Here is a 17,366-nt window from a genome sequence, read left to right on the forward strand (position 1 = left end):
TTTTTGCTGTTTATCAACCCTAACCTCGAATTATCAGTCACGGAGCAGGGCGTTTTGGGGAGGAGCTCTGATCGCTCTCTGCACGGGGCAGCGGGTCGGAGTCGCCTTGCGAGAGCGCCGGAGAGCTGCGGGCTCCGCAAGGACGGGCTCGGGGTGCGGCAGGGACGGGCCGGGGCAGGAGGGCAGCTCGGGCTGCTACATTCAGCCTCGGTGCCCGTGGCGAGCAGCCCCGCCCTCCCTGCACGCCGTCCCGGGGACGCCCGCGGCTCCCGGGGCGTTCCCAGCGAGCCCTTCCCGGTACCCCGGGGGTCTGCCGAACCGCGCTGGACACAGCCAGAAGTTTCCAGCCCGCGGCTCCTTCGCCGTCCCCCGCCCTCCTCCTCCTCGGCGTCCCGCCCCTCGTCCCTCCCCCGCCGCCGCCCCCCTCGCCGCCGTTTCCAGACAGTTCCAGCCCCGCGCCCCCGCCCCCCGGCCCGCGGCGGATAAAGCGGCCGGCGCGGCCCCCCCGGCCCTGCCCCGCCATGAGCGCCGCCGCGCAGAGCCCGCCGCCGCCGCAGATGGACGGCAGCGCCGAGCCGCTGCCCCCCGGCTGGGAGATCAAGATCGACCCGCAGACCGGCTGGCCCTTCTTCGTGGATCACAACAGCCGCACCACGACCTGGAGCGACCCGCGCCTGCGGGCAGCGCCGCAGGTAGGGCGGGCGGGGGTGCCCGGGCCGGCTGTCCCGGCGGGGCGAGGGGGGTCGGGGGCCGCGCTCCCCCCGCGCGTGGCGATGCGGTGAGGGCAGGAGCTGCCTTTTGTCTCTGACGCACTGCAGTCCCTTTTTTGTGCATTCAATCATTTGATACCTCGGTCCTGTAATGTTTATTTAAAGTTGGTTAAGTCCGCCCGGCCTGCCAGAGGAGAGGCGAACCTGATTTATTTTTCAGCCGAGAGCTGCCCGGACGTTGGGTGACTTTAAAAAACGAGAGATCCGGCTCGGACTCAGACTTCTTTTTTGTTTCCCCGTTTTCTTTTCCACGGTCCCAAACTCTGGCGGCAGCTGCCGCTCCGGTTTTGTTGGGAAGCGCGCTCGGGGAAAAGGCGCATCTCAGTCCAAATATGTCCATGGAAGGAGAGGCGCGGAGGGGAGAGCGGCCGGGGCTCTGCCGGGACCCTGGGGAATGACCCTTTCGGGTCAGCCTCTCCGGCTTTTGGGGAATACAGCCCGTTCCTCGGGGCTGTGCAGCCCTCTGACCCCGCAGCGAGGCGGCTGTGGGCAGAAAGTGCTGGAAACTTGAGCCAAGTAGGATTTGCCCGGTGGGAAAGCAATTCCCCGGGGTCTCGGCGCGCTTCTCTGCGCGGAGCATCGCGTAACCCGGGCACGCCGGGCTGCCCCGCGCTCCCCGGGTGTCCCTCCCGGCCGGGGGCTCGGGCACGTCCCGGGCACGGAGCTCCGCGGGGCTGGACTGGAGCCCGGGGCCGGCGGCCGCCGGGGAGGGGCCGCGCCGGGGAGCGGCGGGCGCGGAGCCGGGGGAGCCCTGGCGAGCCGGGGGACAGCAGGCACAGAGCCCTGGCGAGCCGGGGGACAGCAGGCACAGAGCCCTGGCGAGCCGGGACACGGAGCCGGGGAGCCCTGGCCAGCCGGGGGACAGCAGGGTCGGGGCTGCGGGGTCTCGCAGCAGCGGGGAAGGAGCCGCTGGTTGCGGGATGCGGCCGCACCGGGTCTCTGTCGGAAGTGTTTCTCTCCTTACCTTACGTACAACGTGAGGAGCGAAGCGCTCAAGAAGCTTTAATTATTTTATGAACTTACCGTTTCTTAAAATAGTAATTGCCCGGTTTGCGAGCGCAGACCGCGACTGAAAGCTCGATGTGAGAGCAACTGGCCTTGAAAAGGAAGGGACGTACTTGTCCGTCATAAATTAACCCCGTTTGCAGCTCTTTAAGTGCTAGATCGTTTGATCTATAAATAAATTCTAGCAATAACACACAGAAGTCTTAGAAAAATGTTGTTTGATAATAAGAATATTGAGACTTACAGAGGAAAAAGTGTTTTCTCTCCTTTCTGGAGGCACCTGCTAACCCTGGCTGTTACAGTAGTAAAAATAAAAATAGTGTGGTTTTTATAACCATGGAATATACTTGAGACGAAAAGTGTGCTGTTTACTCGAAGGCTTTTGTTCCAGGAATACCACTCGAGATTAACCCATTTAACAGAACAGTCAGATTCAAGCTGCTTTCAATAATTGTGTGAAGAGAGTTGGAAGCTGTCTGATGGATCAGCCCTCTGCTTGAGTGTGTGCCTGAAACAAAACAAATTTTCACCCCGATCTCGTGTGAAATCTGTGCTGATGGAAACTGCCTCTGTGCCTCTTCTGCCAATTGCAAGGGCTGTCACAGGTACAAAAAGCTGCATCTGCTTTTGTACAGCTTTTGTGGGATACAAACAGGAAAATGTGTTATTCCTGGCTGTAAGCAGGAATTTATGCTTTGGGTTTGTTCACTGGGAGACAGAGAAATGCCTCTAGAGATGAACTGTTGATTTTTGGGAGTTGTAGCTAAAAAAGTCCTCCAAATGATGGTGGTAGAAGTTGTGTGTAACTGCTCTCACAGAGCCATTTATCAGAGCCTCGAGTTAAATGTGTCTGCTGGAATTTGTGGACAGCTGCTGAAATCATTAGTTTGAGTACCAGTGTATTACACAAGGACAGGTATTATTTAGCAGAAGAATCAGGCCCAAGGAAAATGTCTTTTCCTAAATATTCCCTTAGCTAGGGAATGCCAAGGAAGGCAAATTACCCATGGACACTGAATTTCAAATTCAGCAAGTATTTTTGAAGACACCAGACTTCTGTTAATACTTAGATGGGTAGGAAGGGCATAACCACAGATAAAAGCAAAAGAAGAGATTGGATGTGGTGAGTTTTCTGATTTTCTTCATTCTCAGTCTCACTCAAATGAGAGCTTGGGGCTTTTAAAAGTAATCTGAGAATCACAAAAGCTGACTGCATGTGCCAGACTTCATGCACCTTTTCAAGGATGATTATACAAAGATCAAATTTGAGCTGACTCGGTTACTGTATTGCTTTCACTGAAATCTGATGGTGAAAATAGCAATTTTTTTTACTGCCTTTGAGGTGGTCTTGCACTCTATCCGCCAATATTCTGTCTGTGAGTGTTTGTTCCCTTTTCTGAAGAGATTAGGCAATGAAATGAGGAATTACACTGTAAGTGGACAATGCCTGGAGCACAGATCTAGGGCTAAGTGAGCTTTTCCAGCTAGGTGAGAATATAGTAGAGACAGTGTCATAATAAAGTCCTGTTGTTCCCAAGTGCTTGATCTTGGTCTTCTCACTTACTCTAGGCTTAACATCAGTAGCCATGCTGACTGCAGTAATCTGTGCCAGACGCATAATCAGGTAAAAGTTGAAGTGGCTCTTCTGAAATTTTAACCCATGACAAAGCCATTTTAAAGCAATGAAACAAGACCTTGATTTTGCATTTAACTCTGTATTTTAGGTGCATTCATGAATTCTAATGGCTTTCTGTTATTTCCTCATTCAATCTGGCCTTTTTTTATTTTTGCCCACATGAAGAATGGTTGTTCTTCTACTGCATGTTTGCTTCTGTTATGTGTAAGAAATCACTGCAGCATAAGGATGGATTGGGGAGCCCTTCTTGAAAAAGAGGGAAAAAATCTCATTTTGTTTCAGTGAGAAGTAAGGGATGACTTTGCAAATGACAGGAAAATATATCTTAATGAAGCTTTTTAGTAGCCTAATAATTTTCTTTCAAGGATCTGATGAGTTAACAGACATTTAAGGAGTAAGTTATAATCAATACTGTGAAGATGTATAGACATCTAGTAAAAATGTGTTTACTAGCAGTGTCACTCTTCCTTTATTTTTTTTATATGAGAATTACTCATTTCCTATGCTTGTTTGTTGTAGTTACTTTCTGTGCTAACTTAGGGTATCACAGATCTGCAAACTTCCTGCAGGATTGTCTTATAACATTAAATTATTAACTTGGTGTTCCCCAGAGTGTCAATAAAAATAGATTGCATTTAAAGAAGAAAACAAAGAAGGTTTGTATAGGTATTTATCGATGCCCCTTCTATGTGTTGTTTCCACATGCAGTAAATCCCCTGGGAAATAATGCAGCTAAAAATAAACCAAAGGAATTGACTCTGCTGAGCTTCACTACAGATATTGAAGGGATCAATAGCTCACTGGTGCCTTGGGTTTGAGATAAAAGCTGCAGCAGCCGGGCACGAGTCAGGGAGCAGCCATAAAAGTGATCTATGATAAGTATTGGCTGCAGCAATGACTGCACAGGCCTAAACAAAGGAAGAAGCCATCTCACCCTGCTGCTGATGCTTCATTGGGGAACAACTGACTACACCTAATTTTCCATCCTCTCCCTTCATGGCTGTTGCATCTCTTTTCTCTCTGCTTCCCCAAATAAGTCTGAAGTCACTCAATTCACATCTCTTTAGCAGTGGGCTTATTTTTGAGCACTGACTTCTCATGGTCAAGTTGACTGAAAAATCCTTGGTAGACCAAATTGGAAATTGCACTGAGAGGTCAGAACAGCCTCTCTGAAGCTGTACCTCTCCAAGTGGTTCCCTTCAGGGGAAGGGAATGTGAGGTCAGCTTAGTAACAATTAAGGTCTCTTCCACCTGCAGTGTTTTTACATTCCTAATGCTGATGTGCATTCTGTCAGGCTAATAAGTTAGTTACTGGATTAAAAAAGCACTGCACAGAAAAGGCTTAATAGGTAGGAGTGGTAAAATTGTCAGTAGGGGATTTTTTGGAGGGTTGTGTCCTGGCCTTGCCCAGACTCCCTGCAGCGGCTTGGTGCAGTTATTTAAAGCCCCCCTGACAGAGCATGGTGAGCAGGGAGTTAACTAATGGACATATCAATTAACCTGAAAACAAGGGGTGGATCTAATCAGAAATAAGAGACAGGAACACAAAGAAATGATAGGAGTTAATGCAACAGGAAAAGCTGAGAAGGTGTTGCAGGGCTCTGTGTAACTCCTGGCACGGTGTACCTCTTATCTAAAGGACAAAGGAAGAATACCTGTGCCAGGTGGCAGCATTCTTACCTAGGAACTGTATTTTTAACACTTGTATGCACAGGCAGAACTTTTCCATGACTATGTGGCAGAAATAGAATTGTTCCCACTTGAGCCATGATAAGGCAGGTAACAATCCAATATGCTTTGGGGTGTGCAGACAGTGTCACTCTATAGGTGAACTGTGGTCTCCCTTCATGTCACGGTAAATGTAAATGAGAAGAAATGGCCTCGTTCACACAGATCACATTACTTAGTTACAGGCAAAAGGAGAAAATCTTAAATATGTTGTAGAAGCTGTTGGTTTGATTATTTTTATTTTTCCTTCTTGATTTTACAGACAGGAAAGTCAGGCATGGGGTGAGGAAGAGACTTGTCTGACATCACCCAGTAGGTCAGGTAGCACGAAAGTGTGTTTTTTATGGCTGATGGCAAAGCCTTATAATTAATAAATGGGGTGCTAGGTAGCAAGTGCTTTTACAGTGTTGGAAAATTGTTCTTTAAGGAAGTGAAGTCAAAAAACTTCTGTGTATAAAATGAAATTTTAGATGAGAATACGGAGCCTGACTATAAACTGAAATTCACAGCCCACTCTTCAACCATTATCTGCTTATTCTCCTTATTTTAATGGGGCAATAAAAACAATATTTTAATTGTTTTGCTAATTTTTGAGGTTTGTGCTTTCTGTTATATTTCAGATTCCTGGCTCATAACTAATAGGAAAATAACAGTTTGACCACCTGCTTCTTGGGTAATGATGCAGCAAACAGAAATAACTGAATAAAGTGTCATTCTCAGTACCCTTGACAAGGATATTTCTGTTAGTGCTCTAAAGGGCTTTTCTCTAACTCCATCCACTAAAGCTGGTGGGGTGGGTGGTGATCCCAGTTCTCCTAAGAGCACTCTGCTCCTCGGAGCAGTCATTGTTTCTTTCTCAGACATGTTCAGTTTGGCCCATCAGGTGCTGTTCGTGCCAACTTCCACTCACGGGCACACAGGGCAGGTGTTGTCATGTCTGCACCAAGGCATTTTAGCTGAAGAAAGAATCCTCCTAATGATTAAAGGAGGACAGGTTTTGTTCCTGGAACAAGATTGATCTGCAAGATAGCAAACATATTTGCTCCAATAAGGCTCCTCCTTTTCTTTTCCTTTCTGAAAAGCTTAGGATTAGTTTTCTCCTGAAGTTTTTAATCGTGTTTATTTATTTCTAATGGCATCGGTTAGAGTGAATGTTAATGTAAATACCTGTATAATACAATTTGATAATTACAAGAGAGAACAAAAGGCCTGTTTGCCTTGTGTATGTGTATGTTGGGAAATAAAACTCAGCATTCAGCAAGTAGAACATCAAAAGCAGCTTGGCCTGTAATTGGGTTACATGATGCGACTGACACGAAGTTCTACTGAGACAGCTCATGCAACTAAGCTTATTCATGCTTTCCTTCAGTCATTAGCTAATGATATCTTGCTCAAATGTCTATGTGCTCAGTCTATATATTTAAGCACAAATTGTGAGCAGAAGGGTGAGAATGCAAATGTCTGCAGCAGCTGAGGCAGGGCTGTAAGAAATTTAGAGTCAGCACTGAGAGTAAATCACTGGGTATTTTCCAACTTGTGTAGTTCTCTGGGAAGTGTTAGTAAAACCCAGCTTGTGCTGATGTTGTGCTGTTACTGTGTTCAAACACACAGCACAGGTGAGGAACTTGGGATATGTTGATTTCTATTGGTATCAAAGGTAGTGTAGCACTTTTGTAGCTTATGCAGCAGAGAAGAAAAGGAGGTCTGGCAAATAGTAAAGTAGATGTGGACTCTAATTCCAATGGTTAAAATTTGCCTTTCTGTGACAAAAAAAAAAGAAATTGGTATTTTCTTTAATAAATAGAATAGTTACTTCATTCTTAATTTGAATACTGGGTACCACTGGCTTTTTTGATTATTAATGGCAGTTTCTGATAAAATACAGGTTTGAGCAAGTGTGTGAACAAAACTTGGTTGTTATATCACTCATTCGGGTTATATTGCTGTATTTGATAGTGGAAGAACAGAATCATGCTATTCCCTTCTTTCTAAATATATAGTATTTGGGCTTAAAGTTGTGAAAGGTGTGCTCTCAAGTAAGATTTGGTCAGATACTGGTATTTTCTCAGTCATTGGAGCAACCAGAATAATTGTTTGCATGGTAGTCTATAGCAGCAGCTTACAAGTTCAGAATGACATGAGTTAGTGGACCATCTATTTGCATACAGAAAAGTTGTTTAATCTCTTGGCAGTGTTGGTAAATTTTGTTTTCCCCTTGCTAGATAATATTTACAAAGCAGGTACAATTTAAATACTTGCACTGCTGCTCTGCAAGAGCTACAGGGGTGCTGCCTCTGTGAATAACATGTGCTTTAGAGACTGGATTGACTGTACTGCAAATAACGTCAGTTCAGGTTAAGAAAAATGCAAGAGTGCAATGGCACCAAAGGAGGCTTTTAGACTTTATTCTGTAGACCATTTTAATATTTGAGGAATGACAAATGTATTATGTAAGGAGTCTCAAAAGGGAGATTCTGAACTTGATAAAACTATTCTAGTCACTTAACATGAATACAGAATATTTTGACAAATTTAATTTGAACGGCAGAGCTGTCTGAAAAACTGCAGTGGCAATGTGCTGGCATCAGCAGTGACTGAATTTGCAGGTTTCTGTGTTTGAGTCTGGAATAACACTTGAGCAGACTTGGGGCACGCTAGGAGTTATCCATTATCCACTCCAGACAGTGCAGCTGTACAGGGAATCCTGGTGCAAGGTTGTGCTTTTGCTGTTGCTTTTTTCATTCCAGTGCCTTGTGGCTTCAGAACTCGCTTAAAATGGGAGCAAGCTGAAGATTTTAGTGTTGGTCCTGACAATGCCCTTCCCATGGGAAGCCAGCAGTAGGATGTGGGGATATGAAGTGTTTTTTCCAGTTGCACAACTCATGCTGGCTGCACCTTTATTTATCCTGGTGATGGCCTCACAACAGAAACGCTCGTCCTGGTCTGGAGAGGTGTGAGTGCTGTCACTGCTCCTGAGCAGATCTTCAGGCACAGCTCCCTGAAGAACTGTCCCTCCTGCAGCTGGGCCAAGCCTCTCACTTGCCTGGATGTGATGACTTACCTCAGCACCTCCTGGATTTGGGTGTTGTGGTCCTGCAGGTATTTCAGGCTACCTGAAATGTCAACTAGAACTGTTGTGAAAATTTCTGAGCTTTTCAAGACAGTTTTTGCATTTTTGTGCTCCCTCCTTTTGAGGGATGCTCTCTCTTCAAGGTAAATTGTGTGATCACAGCTGGGATTGCTGATAGTCGATCCTGTACTTATTGAAAATTAGTTGATACTCTGCTGCTTGTAGCTGCTCTGAATTTTAAGGCACTAATTGTTTCCTTAGAAGAGGGCAGGATAAATTTGCTTCTGTTTGTTATAATGCAGAAACCTGAGTTGGGTTCCTATTTTTTTGTACTTAAACCAGGAAGGATTATGGACTAGGACTTGCCATTCATTTCTTGGTCATTTCTCTTTGTGCAGGTTGGAGTTAAATTTGAACTCTGGACTTTTTCCATGTAACAGGTTTGTTAATGTAACAAGCAAGAACTGTATGTGATAGAAGACAAAAAAAAAAGGCTACTTTTTGTTGTGCTGGCTGTGCTGTGGAATTAAAGCATTGGGAAGGAATTTGTGAATTTCTTTAACACTATGTTAAAGAGGAGAGTTTTTCAGAGCTTGATTCCACTCTTCCCCATTGCCACCGTGTTCCCAGGCACACCTGAGCTTCTTCTGAAGTCTTCCAGAACCTGTTTGCCCAGGCTGGAAACACAGGCTCTCCTGTGCAAAACAGAGCTGCTTTGGCCAGAAGTTTGGAGACAGGGACACTGGGATCTGCACACACGAACCAGATACAGACACAAACCACTGGCAGCATCTCCCTGAACCTGGGGCCTCCTTCCTGGTGTCATTCCCCAGTGATGGGAATTTCAGAATACCTGGATTGTCCATGTTTGTGATTGTACCACAGTGGGAAGAAAAGAAACAGGGAAGAAAGAATGTTAAAGATATGGTGATACAAGCAGGCTAATGTGGCAACTGTTTGTAGAGTCAAGGATTAATTAAGGGTTGAAGGGGACAATGTAGATGAGGAAGTGCAATTGTGATGAGAGCACCTTTCCTAAACCTGATCTGTGCCTCGGAGCCACTGATGGTGGGAAAAACAAGGACGCTGCATTTGTTCTTTTACCGAGGGCTGTTCCAGTATGACTGCACAGTTGAGGCCTCTGTGGTTAGATCTGACTACAGGGAAAAAAAGCCTGTAACAAACAACCAGTTTGAAGTATTAACTTTCCACAGGAGCAGCACAAGTTGTCTGGAGCTGTTAGAATACGTGAGAAATCATGAGAGTGTAGTCTATTAAAAAAGAGAACAACAAAACAAAACCCCCCAAAGTATTGACAGAAGCTTTACTTCATTTATAAACTGGATGCATTGAAAAAAGCAGTTCAGCCTGATTTTTTGCTTTGGGTTTGGGCTGCCTCTTTTGTATTTCCTAGCAGAGCTTAAGTTGCAGTGGCAGATTTCTCAGATTGCTGAGAAGGTTCAAAACAAGGGCAGCCTCACGGGTCTGAACATGAAGACAAGGAAAGGGAAATGCATGGCTGGGTTCTTTGTGGGGGATTCATGGAGGGTGTGAAGAGTGGGACACTGACCATGTTCAATGATTTATCATTGTGGGTTAGAGGAGGTCTTATTCCCAAATGGAGCCATTAAAGACAATGCAGATCCCAAAACAACTTTTCTCCTTTTGGGCAGTTCTGTACCCAGGTGGAGCGGAGCAGCTTTGGCTGACAACCTCCTCATGCCTGAGCACCTGTAGGAGCTGGTGGCCCACCCAGCTCCTAAACCCTTCCCAGCACTGACCCTTCCCTCAGAGCCGCTGGAAGTGAGGGAATCTCCTTTTTATAGCGGTGGGAGCCGTGGCTGCTCGGGTTTCTGAGGTGGGGACACAGCCGAGCAGCTGGTGCTCACAGCGTGCCCGGGCTCAGTGCAGCACCAAGGTGCTGCTGCTTCCTGCTGGGAATCGTGGGCTCCCCTCCCAGCACAAGCTCTGACACACGCTCTGCTCCTGCCCGGCCACGTTGTTGTCAGCTGAGCACACCTCAGATTTATTTTCCAGCAAATGCCATTTGCTGACATGATGGTGCATCCCTCTGGATCCCAGCAGAGCTGTGGGGCCAGGGTTGTGCTGGTGGGAGGTGAAAGGGAGAGCATTTGTTGGTGTGTGGGGTTCTGAAAGCCCCTGGACAGTCTGCATGGAGAAGAGGAATGTGGTTTCCTGGTAGGGTGAATTTAAAATGACTCATCTGTGGATCCTGGTGCAGACGTTGGCATGAGATCATCCTTGTTCTGCAGCTGGGAAAGCCAACTTCAGATTTCTTCTCTCTGCGAACTTTCTAGGCCTGGCTCTCCTCTATGTCTCTTCTAGAATTCTTCCTTTGTGAAGGATTTTTTTTTTTTATAATGGGTAAAAGGAAATGGAATAGTAGTGTTCAGACTTTGAACTTGTTCCTTTCTGTGTTTTTTGTTCTCATTAGTTTACATAAAGAACAGCCTCTGTTCTCTGCAGTTTTATTGCTAAGAGTAATTCTCAGAAATCACTTCTTCAGGTGATACTGTTGTATAGGAAGAACACTGATAACCTGGTGGATAAAACAGTGAATTCCTGATGAATTAGTATGTTAGTGTGTATAGGAGGAACATGAAATATTTTTGCAGCTTAAACACCCCTTTAAAAATAGGGTTTCCAACACTTGCACCATATGTCCCCTTATTAAATTCTCCTCTTACTGAATAATGACATTACCCTCTGAATGACAGAGGTGCTTGTTATATGATCTGACTTAGAGATACATCTGGAACTTGGCCCTTGCAGGGGTCTCAAAATAGAATGACCGATGCAGGAAGAACTTACTAGAGGGCTTGTGAGGGCTCTTAGTACAAACCACTTCCACTCTTGCCAGAGCTTTGACATTGTCCAGTGAGTGTATTCAGACAACATAGGGATTTTTAAATCTTGCTTTTCAGCATTTTCCTCTTTGTTAAGCTGTCATGTCTTCCCCTTCCCTCTCCCTCATTATTTACTGAACCAGATCCTCCTTAGCTGGAAGTGAATACATTTTCAGTGTGCAGTGTCAGTATCTCTCTAAAGAGCCAGTGGGAAGAATGATACCAACAAAATTCGTGTTTCTGTTGGGATTGTCTTCCTTGCAAGTGTCTTTTCAGATGTAGCACAGATGTGTTCTGAGAGGTGCTGAGGAAATGTCTTTGGTTCCATTGGTACTTGTTTGAATTGGGTGAGCTCCCTCTGAAGAGGGTGGGCAGGTGGCTAGGTGCTGGTGATGAATGATAAATAAGAAATCCAGGTGGAATTAGACAGGTATTTCAGAACACAAGTGAATGCTTATGAGAAATGAGGGTGAAAGCCCCACACATAAGCAGATTTTTTAGCTTCCTCCCCTTGCCTGCAGTGTTGGCACCTGCTCTTGGCTGCCCTGCACAGGCCTGAGAGGCTCTGAGCTCCTCATACACAGCTGATGCTGCTTTTAGGACAGACCTTTAGGGCAACTTTCTCTCACTGTGTTTATTGAGCTACCAACAAGTGCTCTGTGCTGTTTTTCTCTTGCAGGAAGGCCAGTCCTCAGCCAATGGCCCATCTCGAGACAGCCCAAAGCAGCCGGCGGCCCGAGAAGGACACGTGGGCTACCCCAAGCTCCGGGCGGGCTACATCCCCATTCCCGTTATCCATGAGGGCCTGGACGGCCGGCAGCAGCACCCCTGCTTCTCCTCCCCGCAGCCAGGGCTGCAGAGGTACAAGACAGAGGCCGTGCCCGGCCCAGGGCAGGCTCAGCCACCCCTCAGGGGGGCCTCCGGTGGCCCCGAGTCGCCGGCGAGGGGCCCGTCCGAGGCCGCGGCGGCCGATAAACAATGTGGACAGACACCGGCAGCTGCGGCGGCCCCGGCGCCGGCCACGCACGGACCCGAGGTGAGCGTCAGCATTGCTGGGCTCTGCTTGCAGTGGGCTCTGCAGCATTTATGGCCTGAATGTCACACGGGGAGCTTAGCCCAACTCGCCACAGGATTGTGTTTTCCCAACACTTCCAGAGTACTGAAAGTGCACAGTCACGGCAGCATAAATATGTATGGGTTTTTTCTAGCGTCACCCACTTGTGTTCTGGAATGATTCTGCAGAGAGAAATGCAGAGCTGAGCAGGCCCTGTGGCAGGGGAGGGTTGTTTTAGTGTTTGTACGGGTTCCCCCACAAGAGGAGGATGCAGACAAGCCTCTTGTGTTCTGCACCATGAGTCAAACTGGGTGAACAAAGTGGGAGAGAGGAGTGTCCAGTCAGCTAACAACCCAGGCCACTTCAGAAGATCTTTGCTTCCTAATTGCAAATTTCACTTGTATGAAATGGATTTACATATACACAGATTTAGAAGGGAATTGTAAAGTATTTTTGTCCTTTGGTGGCATGTGAAAATATTTTCAGACCATGAACTTCTTTGAAAAAAAAGTCATCCTGCTTGTTTTGTTTGTCAGAAGGTGGGATTTTTGGCCTGCTCTCTGTAGAGAATTAGCAAATTGGTATTCTTGTAATATATGGAAATACAAACCTCATTTTTATTCAAAGTAAGATGAGCAGGAAATTCAGCCTTCACCAGGCTGAAAACATATCAGGTCTGTAATTCAGCAGTGGTGGCATCTTCTCTGAAACCCATTTGGAGTCTGAAGAATGTAATTAAAATCCTTTTGGCAGGTTTCTCTGCTGTCTTGACTAGCCATGCCTGTCCATAAACAAGAAGCTCAGCTTTTCCTCTTCCCAACTCTGTACAGCTTTGCCTTGTCTGCAGAGTGGCTTTAGGAATGTGTCTTCTGTGCCACTTACGTGGAGACAAGCAGGGAGGACCTCAGAACTTGCTGTTGCATGCTCAGCAGTGCAGTGTGGGTACCAAGTGACCAGAGCCTGTGTTGGGGACCCTGCACTGCACATCACCAGTGTCACCACTAGTGCCACTGATGGGTGCTATAATGCAAATCATCATATATTTATTCAAGGTTCCTGCTGTTCCATGGGCAGCTAAGCAGTTGATCAGCAGCAAATAGGGGTCTTGTTCCCCTTCTCTCCTGCCTTGCCTGCTCTCTCCTCTCACAGCTCCAGTCTGGCCTTTCACAGGAGAGAGGCAAAAGGGAATTAGCCGTATCAGCGTTATCAAATTAATGACATCCTCTAAAAATCCCAACAAAACATACAAAATCTGTTTGTGTGGCCAGGATCAGAAGTCAGCGTTGTGTGCTCTTAGGGGTTTGGGTTTGTCTCCAGCACGTAATTTGTTTGCTTAGCTTTAGTTTACCTCAAATTTAACAGGTTTAGACAGGAACAGCCACGCAAAAGCAGAAAACATTCTGACTGAGCATCCACTCCCTGCTCATTTCAGGGCTGGGAATGCTGTAGCTCAGGTTCCTGCTTGTTATAATGATGCTCTCACAACTTGTGGTTTGTCTAGTGAGGCTCTTGGCCAAAAATCCAGGGAAATGGAGTCCTTGCATGCCGGAAACACGAATTCAGTTTCTCTGATGACTGCCTCCTTTTCTTTTTGGAAGTGAAAAGTATTGTGAGCACATGATGATTATAACACTTAATAATGCATTTTTGTTTTCATGGCAGCCTCAACCTCCTGGAGCCTCTGACCCTCCAACAGTTTCCCCTCAGACCTCTGGCAGACCCAACGCGGGGAGCCATCCGCTTCCTCGCGGTTATATTCCAATCCCTGTGATCCACGAAAACATGCCACGTCAGCCAGCACAAGCCTACCACCAGGCACAGAAGACCCACTACCCTGCCCAGCAGAGCGAGTTCCAAGCCCACCAGCCGGTGTTCCACAAAATCCAGCCGGAGGAGAGGGAGCCCAAGGCGGCGCGAGCTCAGTCTCCGTTCAGAGTGGCTCAGAGAGGCTCCTCCAGTCGGGAGAGTTCCCCGGCCAGAGTGAGTGCCCAGATGCAGCCCCCAGCTCCCATCCGAGTGCAGACAGGAGTAGACAGACCCCAGGTATGTAGAATGGGGAAGTGATTCACTTGCCAGGGACCTGAGCGTGGCTAGAGCTGAAAAATGAGCTTGTACTAACACATACATGAAAGCACATAAAGCAATCTCCACTGCTGGATTTAAACAGACTGGGAGATCCTGAGATAAGCAGCAAGTTGCCTTTCCACCTGTCAGGACTGTGGAGTATCACTGAAATATGATTTAATGCACGATTTAATCTTCTCTTGTCAGAGTATAATTTGGTGTAATTACACTGAGGTCACTGATGTTGCATTATGTTTATGAGAAGAAAACCAGGTCCGTGGGATTTGTGACATCTATGTAAATATACTTCACTGGTGTCTCAGAACCATTTAGGGGATAACATCAGCTGCACAAAGTAATTTTTGCTATGAATGAAGAGGATAAGCAAAATCTAGAGCTTTTTATTCTTCTGTCTTAAAGCATGTTCTTGGTCATAGAACCTGCTGCTCATTGAACATTTTTTCCATGTTAGAATTCTTACTAAAACTACAATTAAAAGGCTACTGGGAATTAGGCAACTGTGAGTGTGTGGAAGGGGGTATGTACAGAAACAAGCCTTTATTTCCTCTCTGGAGAGTTTTCACATTAAAAATGACAGGAGCAGAATTAGGTTAATAGTTTTGAAAACCCAGGCTAGGACAAAACAAGGAGGACTCAAGATTTAATGGCATATTCTAGGTCAGTGCTAATTTATTTTTGTGGGTGAGAGTTTGCACTCCCTAGTCAAATTTTATATTTAACAGGCAAAGCAGTGACAGATTTTCAGTGCAGGCCATTTATGTACTTGTTTTAAATAAAATACAGGTATTTTACTCCAGCCATTTAAATCCATGAGAGCTGGATTTAATATCTTTCAAAATCACTGTATATGTGCCCAAGTAAGTAAAGGGGGTATCAGGGAGAGGAAAATGCAGATCTCATAAATTTCAGTTTTCTGCTAAGATTTCAAAACTAATCTCAATTTCAAGAGGTTTTGATGATTTAAAACTGGAGTAATCCCAAGGATAGTCTATAATTGCTACAGTGTAATAAGATTGACACAGTAACCTCTGCATGTAAATAGGTTAAAGATTAGAAATAAACTCTAACAAAAAAAGGAACAGCCTGAAAACTGGAATAGGATAAGAATAGCCCAAAAGGTGATTAAAAGTTAGTGAAGTTGTAGGCTTTTCAAGAAAGATGAGCCCTTAATTAGTGAAAAAGGGGATGGAGTCTTGAATGTGTTACAGTCCAGCTGCAAGAAATCTCATTGACTGAAGTTAGGTGAAGGCTTTGCTCAAAGGTTCCATCTTTTAAACCTGCTTATGGGGCTGATTTTATTGAGCATGGGCAGGATTTGGTGGGTTAAAATTTGATGTTTGAGAGAGTTGATTGGTAACAATAATAACTGTTCATCACAGTGCCATTTTTCAGTTTAAAACAGTAAAATTCAGCCACGCTCGGGGAAGATTAATCACCTTGTGTGTGTGAAATTGCACTGCTAGGAGTACAGAAAATTAGATGTTAGCATACTTGTTCTTTAGAGGGAAATAAGGAGCATTGTGTCTGAACACAAAACTTGCCTTGCTCACCAGGTTTCTCAGCAACAAATCCCAGCTCAGGAGCCACCAAGACCAGCCCCTCCTCCTGAAATCAAGCCTGACAACAAAGCAGCCCCGCCGCCTGAAACGGAGGTGCCCTCCACATATATCCCAATTCAGGTCACCCACCAAGAACCAGATCCTAAACTACCACCCCAGAAGCCTCCAGCCATGGCAGAGAAAGCTGATAAAAAAGCTCCTTCCCCAGCTAAGGCTGCTCCCCCCCAGGAAAGGCCTCCTCCTGAAGAAGTGGTGCCACCAAAGACGATGGAAACAGAAGAACCTCAAAAGCATCCTGGTGTTTTGAAAGTGGAAGCAATTCTGGAGAGAGTACAAACACTTGAGCAGGCAGTCAACTCCTTTGAAGGCAAGAAAACTGACAAAAAGTACTTAATGATTGAAGAGTATTTGACCAAAGAGTTGCTAGCCCTAGACTCAGTGGACCCTGAGGGTCGTGCGGATGTGCGCCAGGCCAGGAGAGATGGTGTAAGGAAGGTCCAGACCATTTTGGAAAAACTTGAACAGAAAGCAGAAGATGTCCCAGAACCTGTTCAAGTTGATGGACTTCAGCCAAATTTGCCAGAGCCTAAGCCCCCACAGGAGATCATGGAGATTGAACCTGTGGTAGTCAAGAGCAAGGGAGATAGCAGTAATAAAAATGCTAAAGAGGAAACCAAAACGGAAAGACATCAGCCTGAAACTAAGGAAGAAGTGTTTACCAATCTCGCCACCACAACAAACACATCCAATAACCCAACTGAACCATAGCCACGTGCTGAAATTAGGATCTCTCAGACTTTATAACTTAGTGTGTTTAAGTGAATTTTAAGTTGCATGCATTTCCAGAGCTCTTTTCAACTGGTTTTAATTAACATAGCAGCTTGGGACACCGTAAACACTTTGTAGGGAAAGGAGGGAGCTAGAAAAAAAGTGATGCATTTATCATTTATTCTTACACTATGTAAAAGACATGTTTCAAAAATAAACCCTGTACATTAATTGCTTTTAGATCAGCTGAATGGAAAAGAAAAACGACTTCAGGGTTAATATTGATGCGTGTTGTTTAAGGTGTATTCTTTTGCAGGTGATTTTTGTAAAATCAGTGGCCTGCATTGTCAGAATACCAGTCCTCCTACAAGTATAGCCACTCTTAACAGTAATGTTTTTACTTCTAATGTTCACAGTTGGGCACTTTAATGATGGATAGAAGGTGTGTAAGAAACTGTAGGGATATTTATATGTGTGCAGGACTTCAATGCTATATTTTAAGAGGGAAATAAAACAATATGGAAGCCTAATTTAGTCTTGTGATTTTATAAGCTGGAACTGTAGAGGCAGTAAATGGTTTTAAATACACTCTTCTGAACACTGATATTTATTAGTGCAGCATTATAGTTGAAGCCTGACAGCTGTTTTCTCATCAAGGCCAAAACATGCCTTTCTCTATTGATGTCCTCCCTTCTGATGCTGTTGCTGTGTCACATCTATGGATTGAAAAAGGAATTTGGATGAGCGTTTCTGCCCCCTCACCTTGGAAGTCACCATTTAACAGAAATGTGTACAACATTGAGATCTGTGGTTGTCTTACAGAA

At 45.6% G+C, this 17,366-nt stretch overlaps 1 protein-coding gene across 1 annotated transcript; it reads left to right on the forward strand.

Moving 5' to 3' along the window:
- Window positions 1-509: 509 nt before the first annotated feature.
- BAG3 (BAG cochaperone 3) lies at window positions 510-17,072 on the forward strand. Its single transcript, XM_015633755.2, has 4 exons — window positions 510-692; window positions 11,756-12,112; window positions 13,793-14,173; window positions 15,769-17,072. The coding sequence occupies exons 1-4, from the start codon at window positions 522-524 to the stop codon at window positions 16,540-16,542; spliced, it is 1,683 nt and encodes a 560-aa protein (XP_015489241.1). The 5' UTR covers window positions 510-521; the 3' UTR covers window positions 16,543-17,072.
- The last annotated feature ends 294 nt before the right edge of the window (window positions 17,073-17,366 follow it).

This window comes from Parus major, chromosome 6 (genome assembly GCF_001522545.3).
Source record: "Parus major isolate Abel chromosome 6, Parus_major1.1, whole genome shotgun sequence".
NCBI lineage: Eukaryota > Metazoa > Chordata > Aves > Passeriformes > Paridae > Parus > Parus major.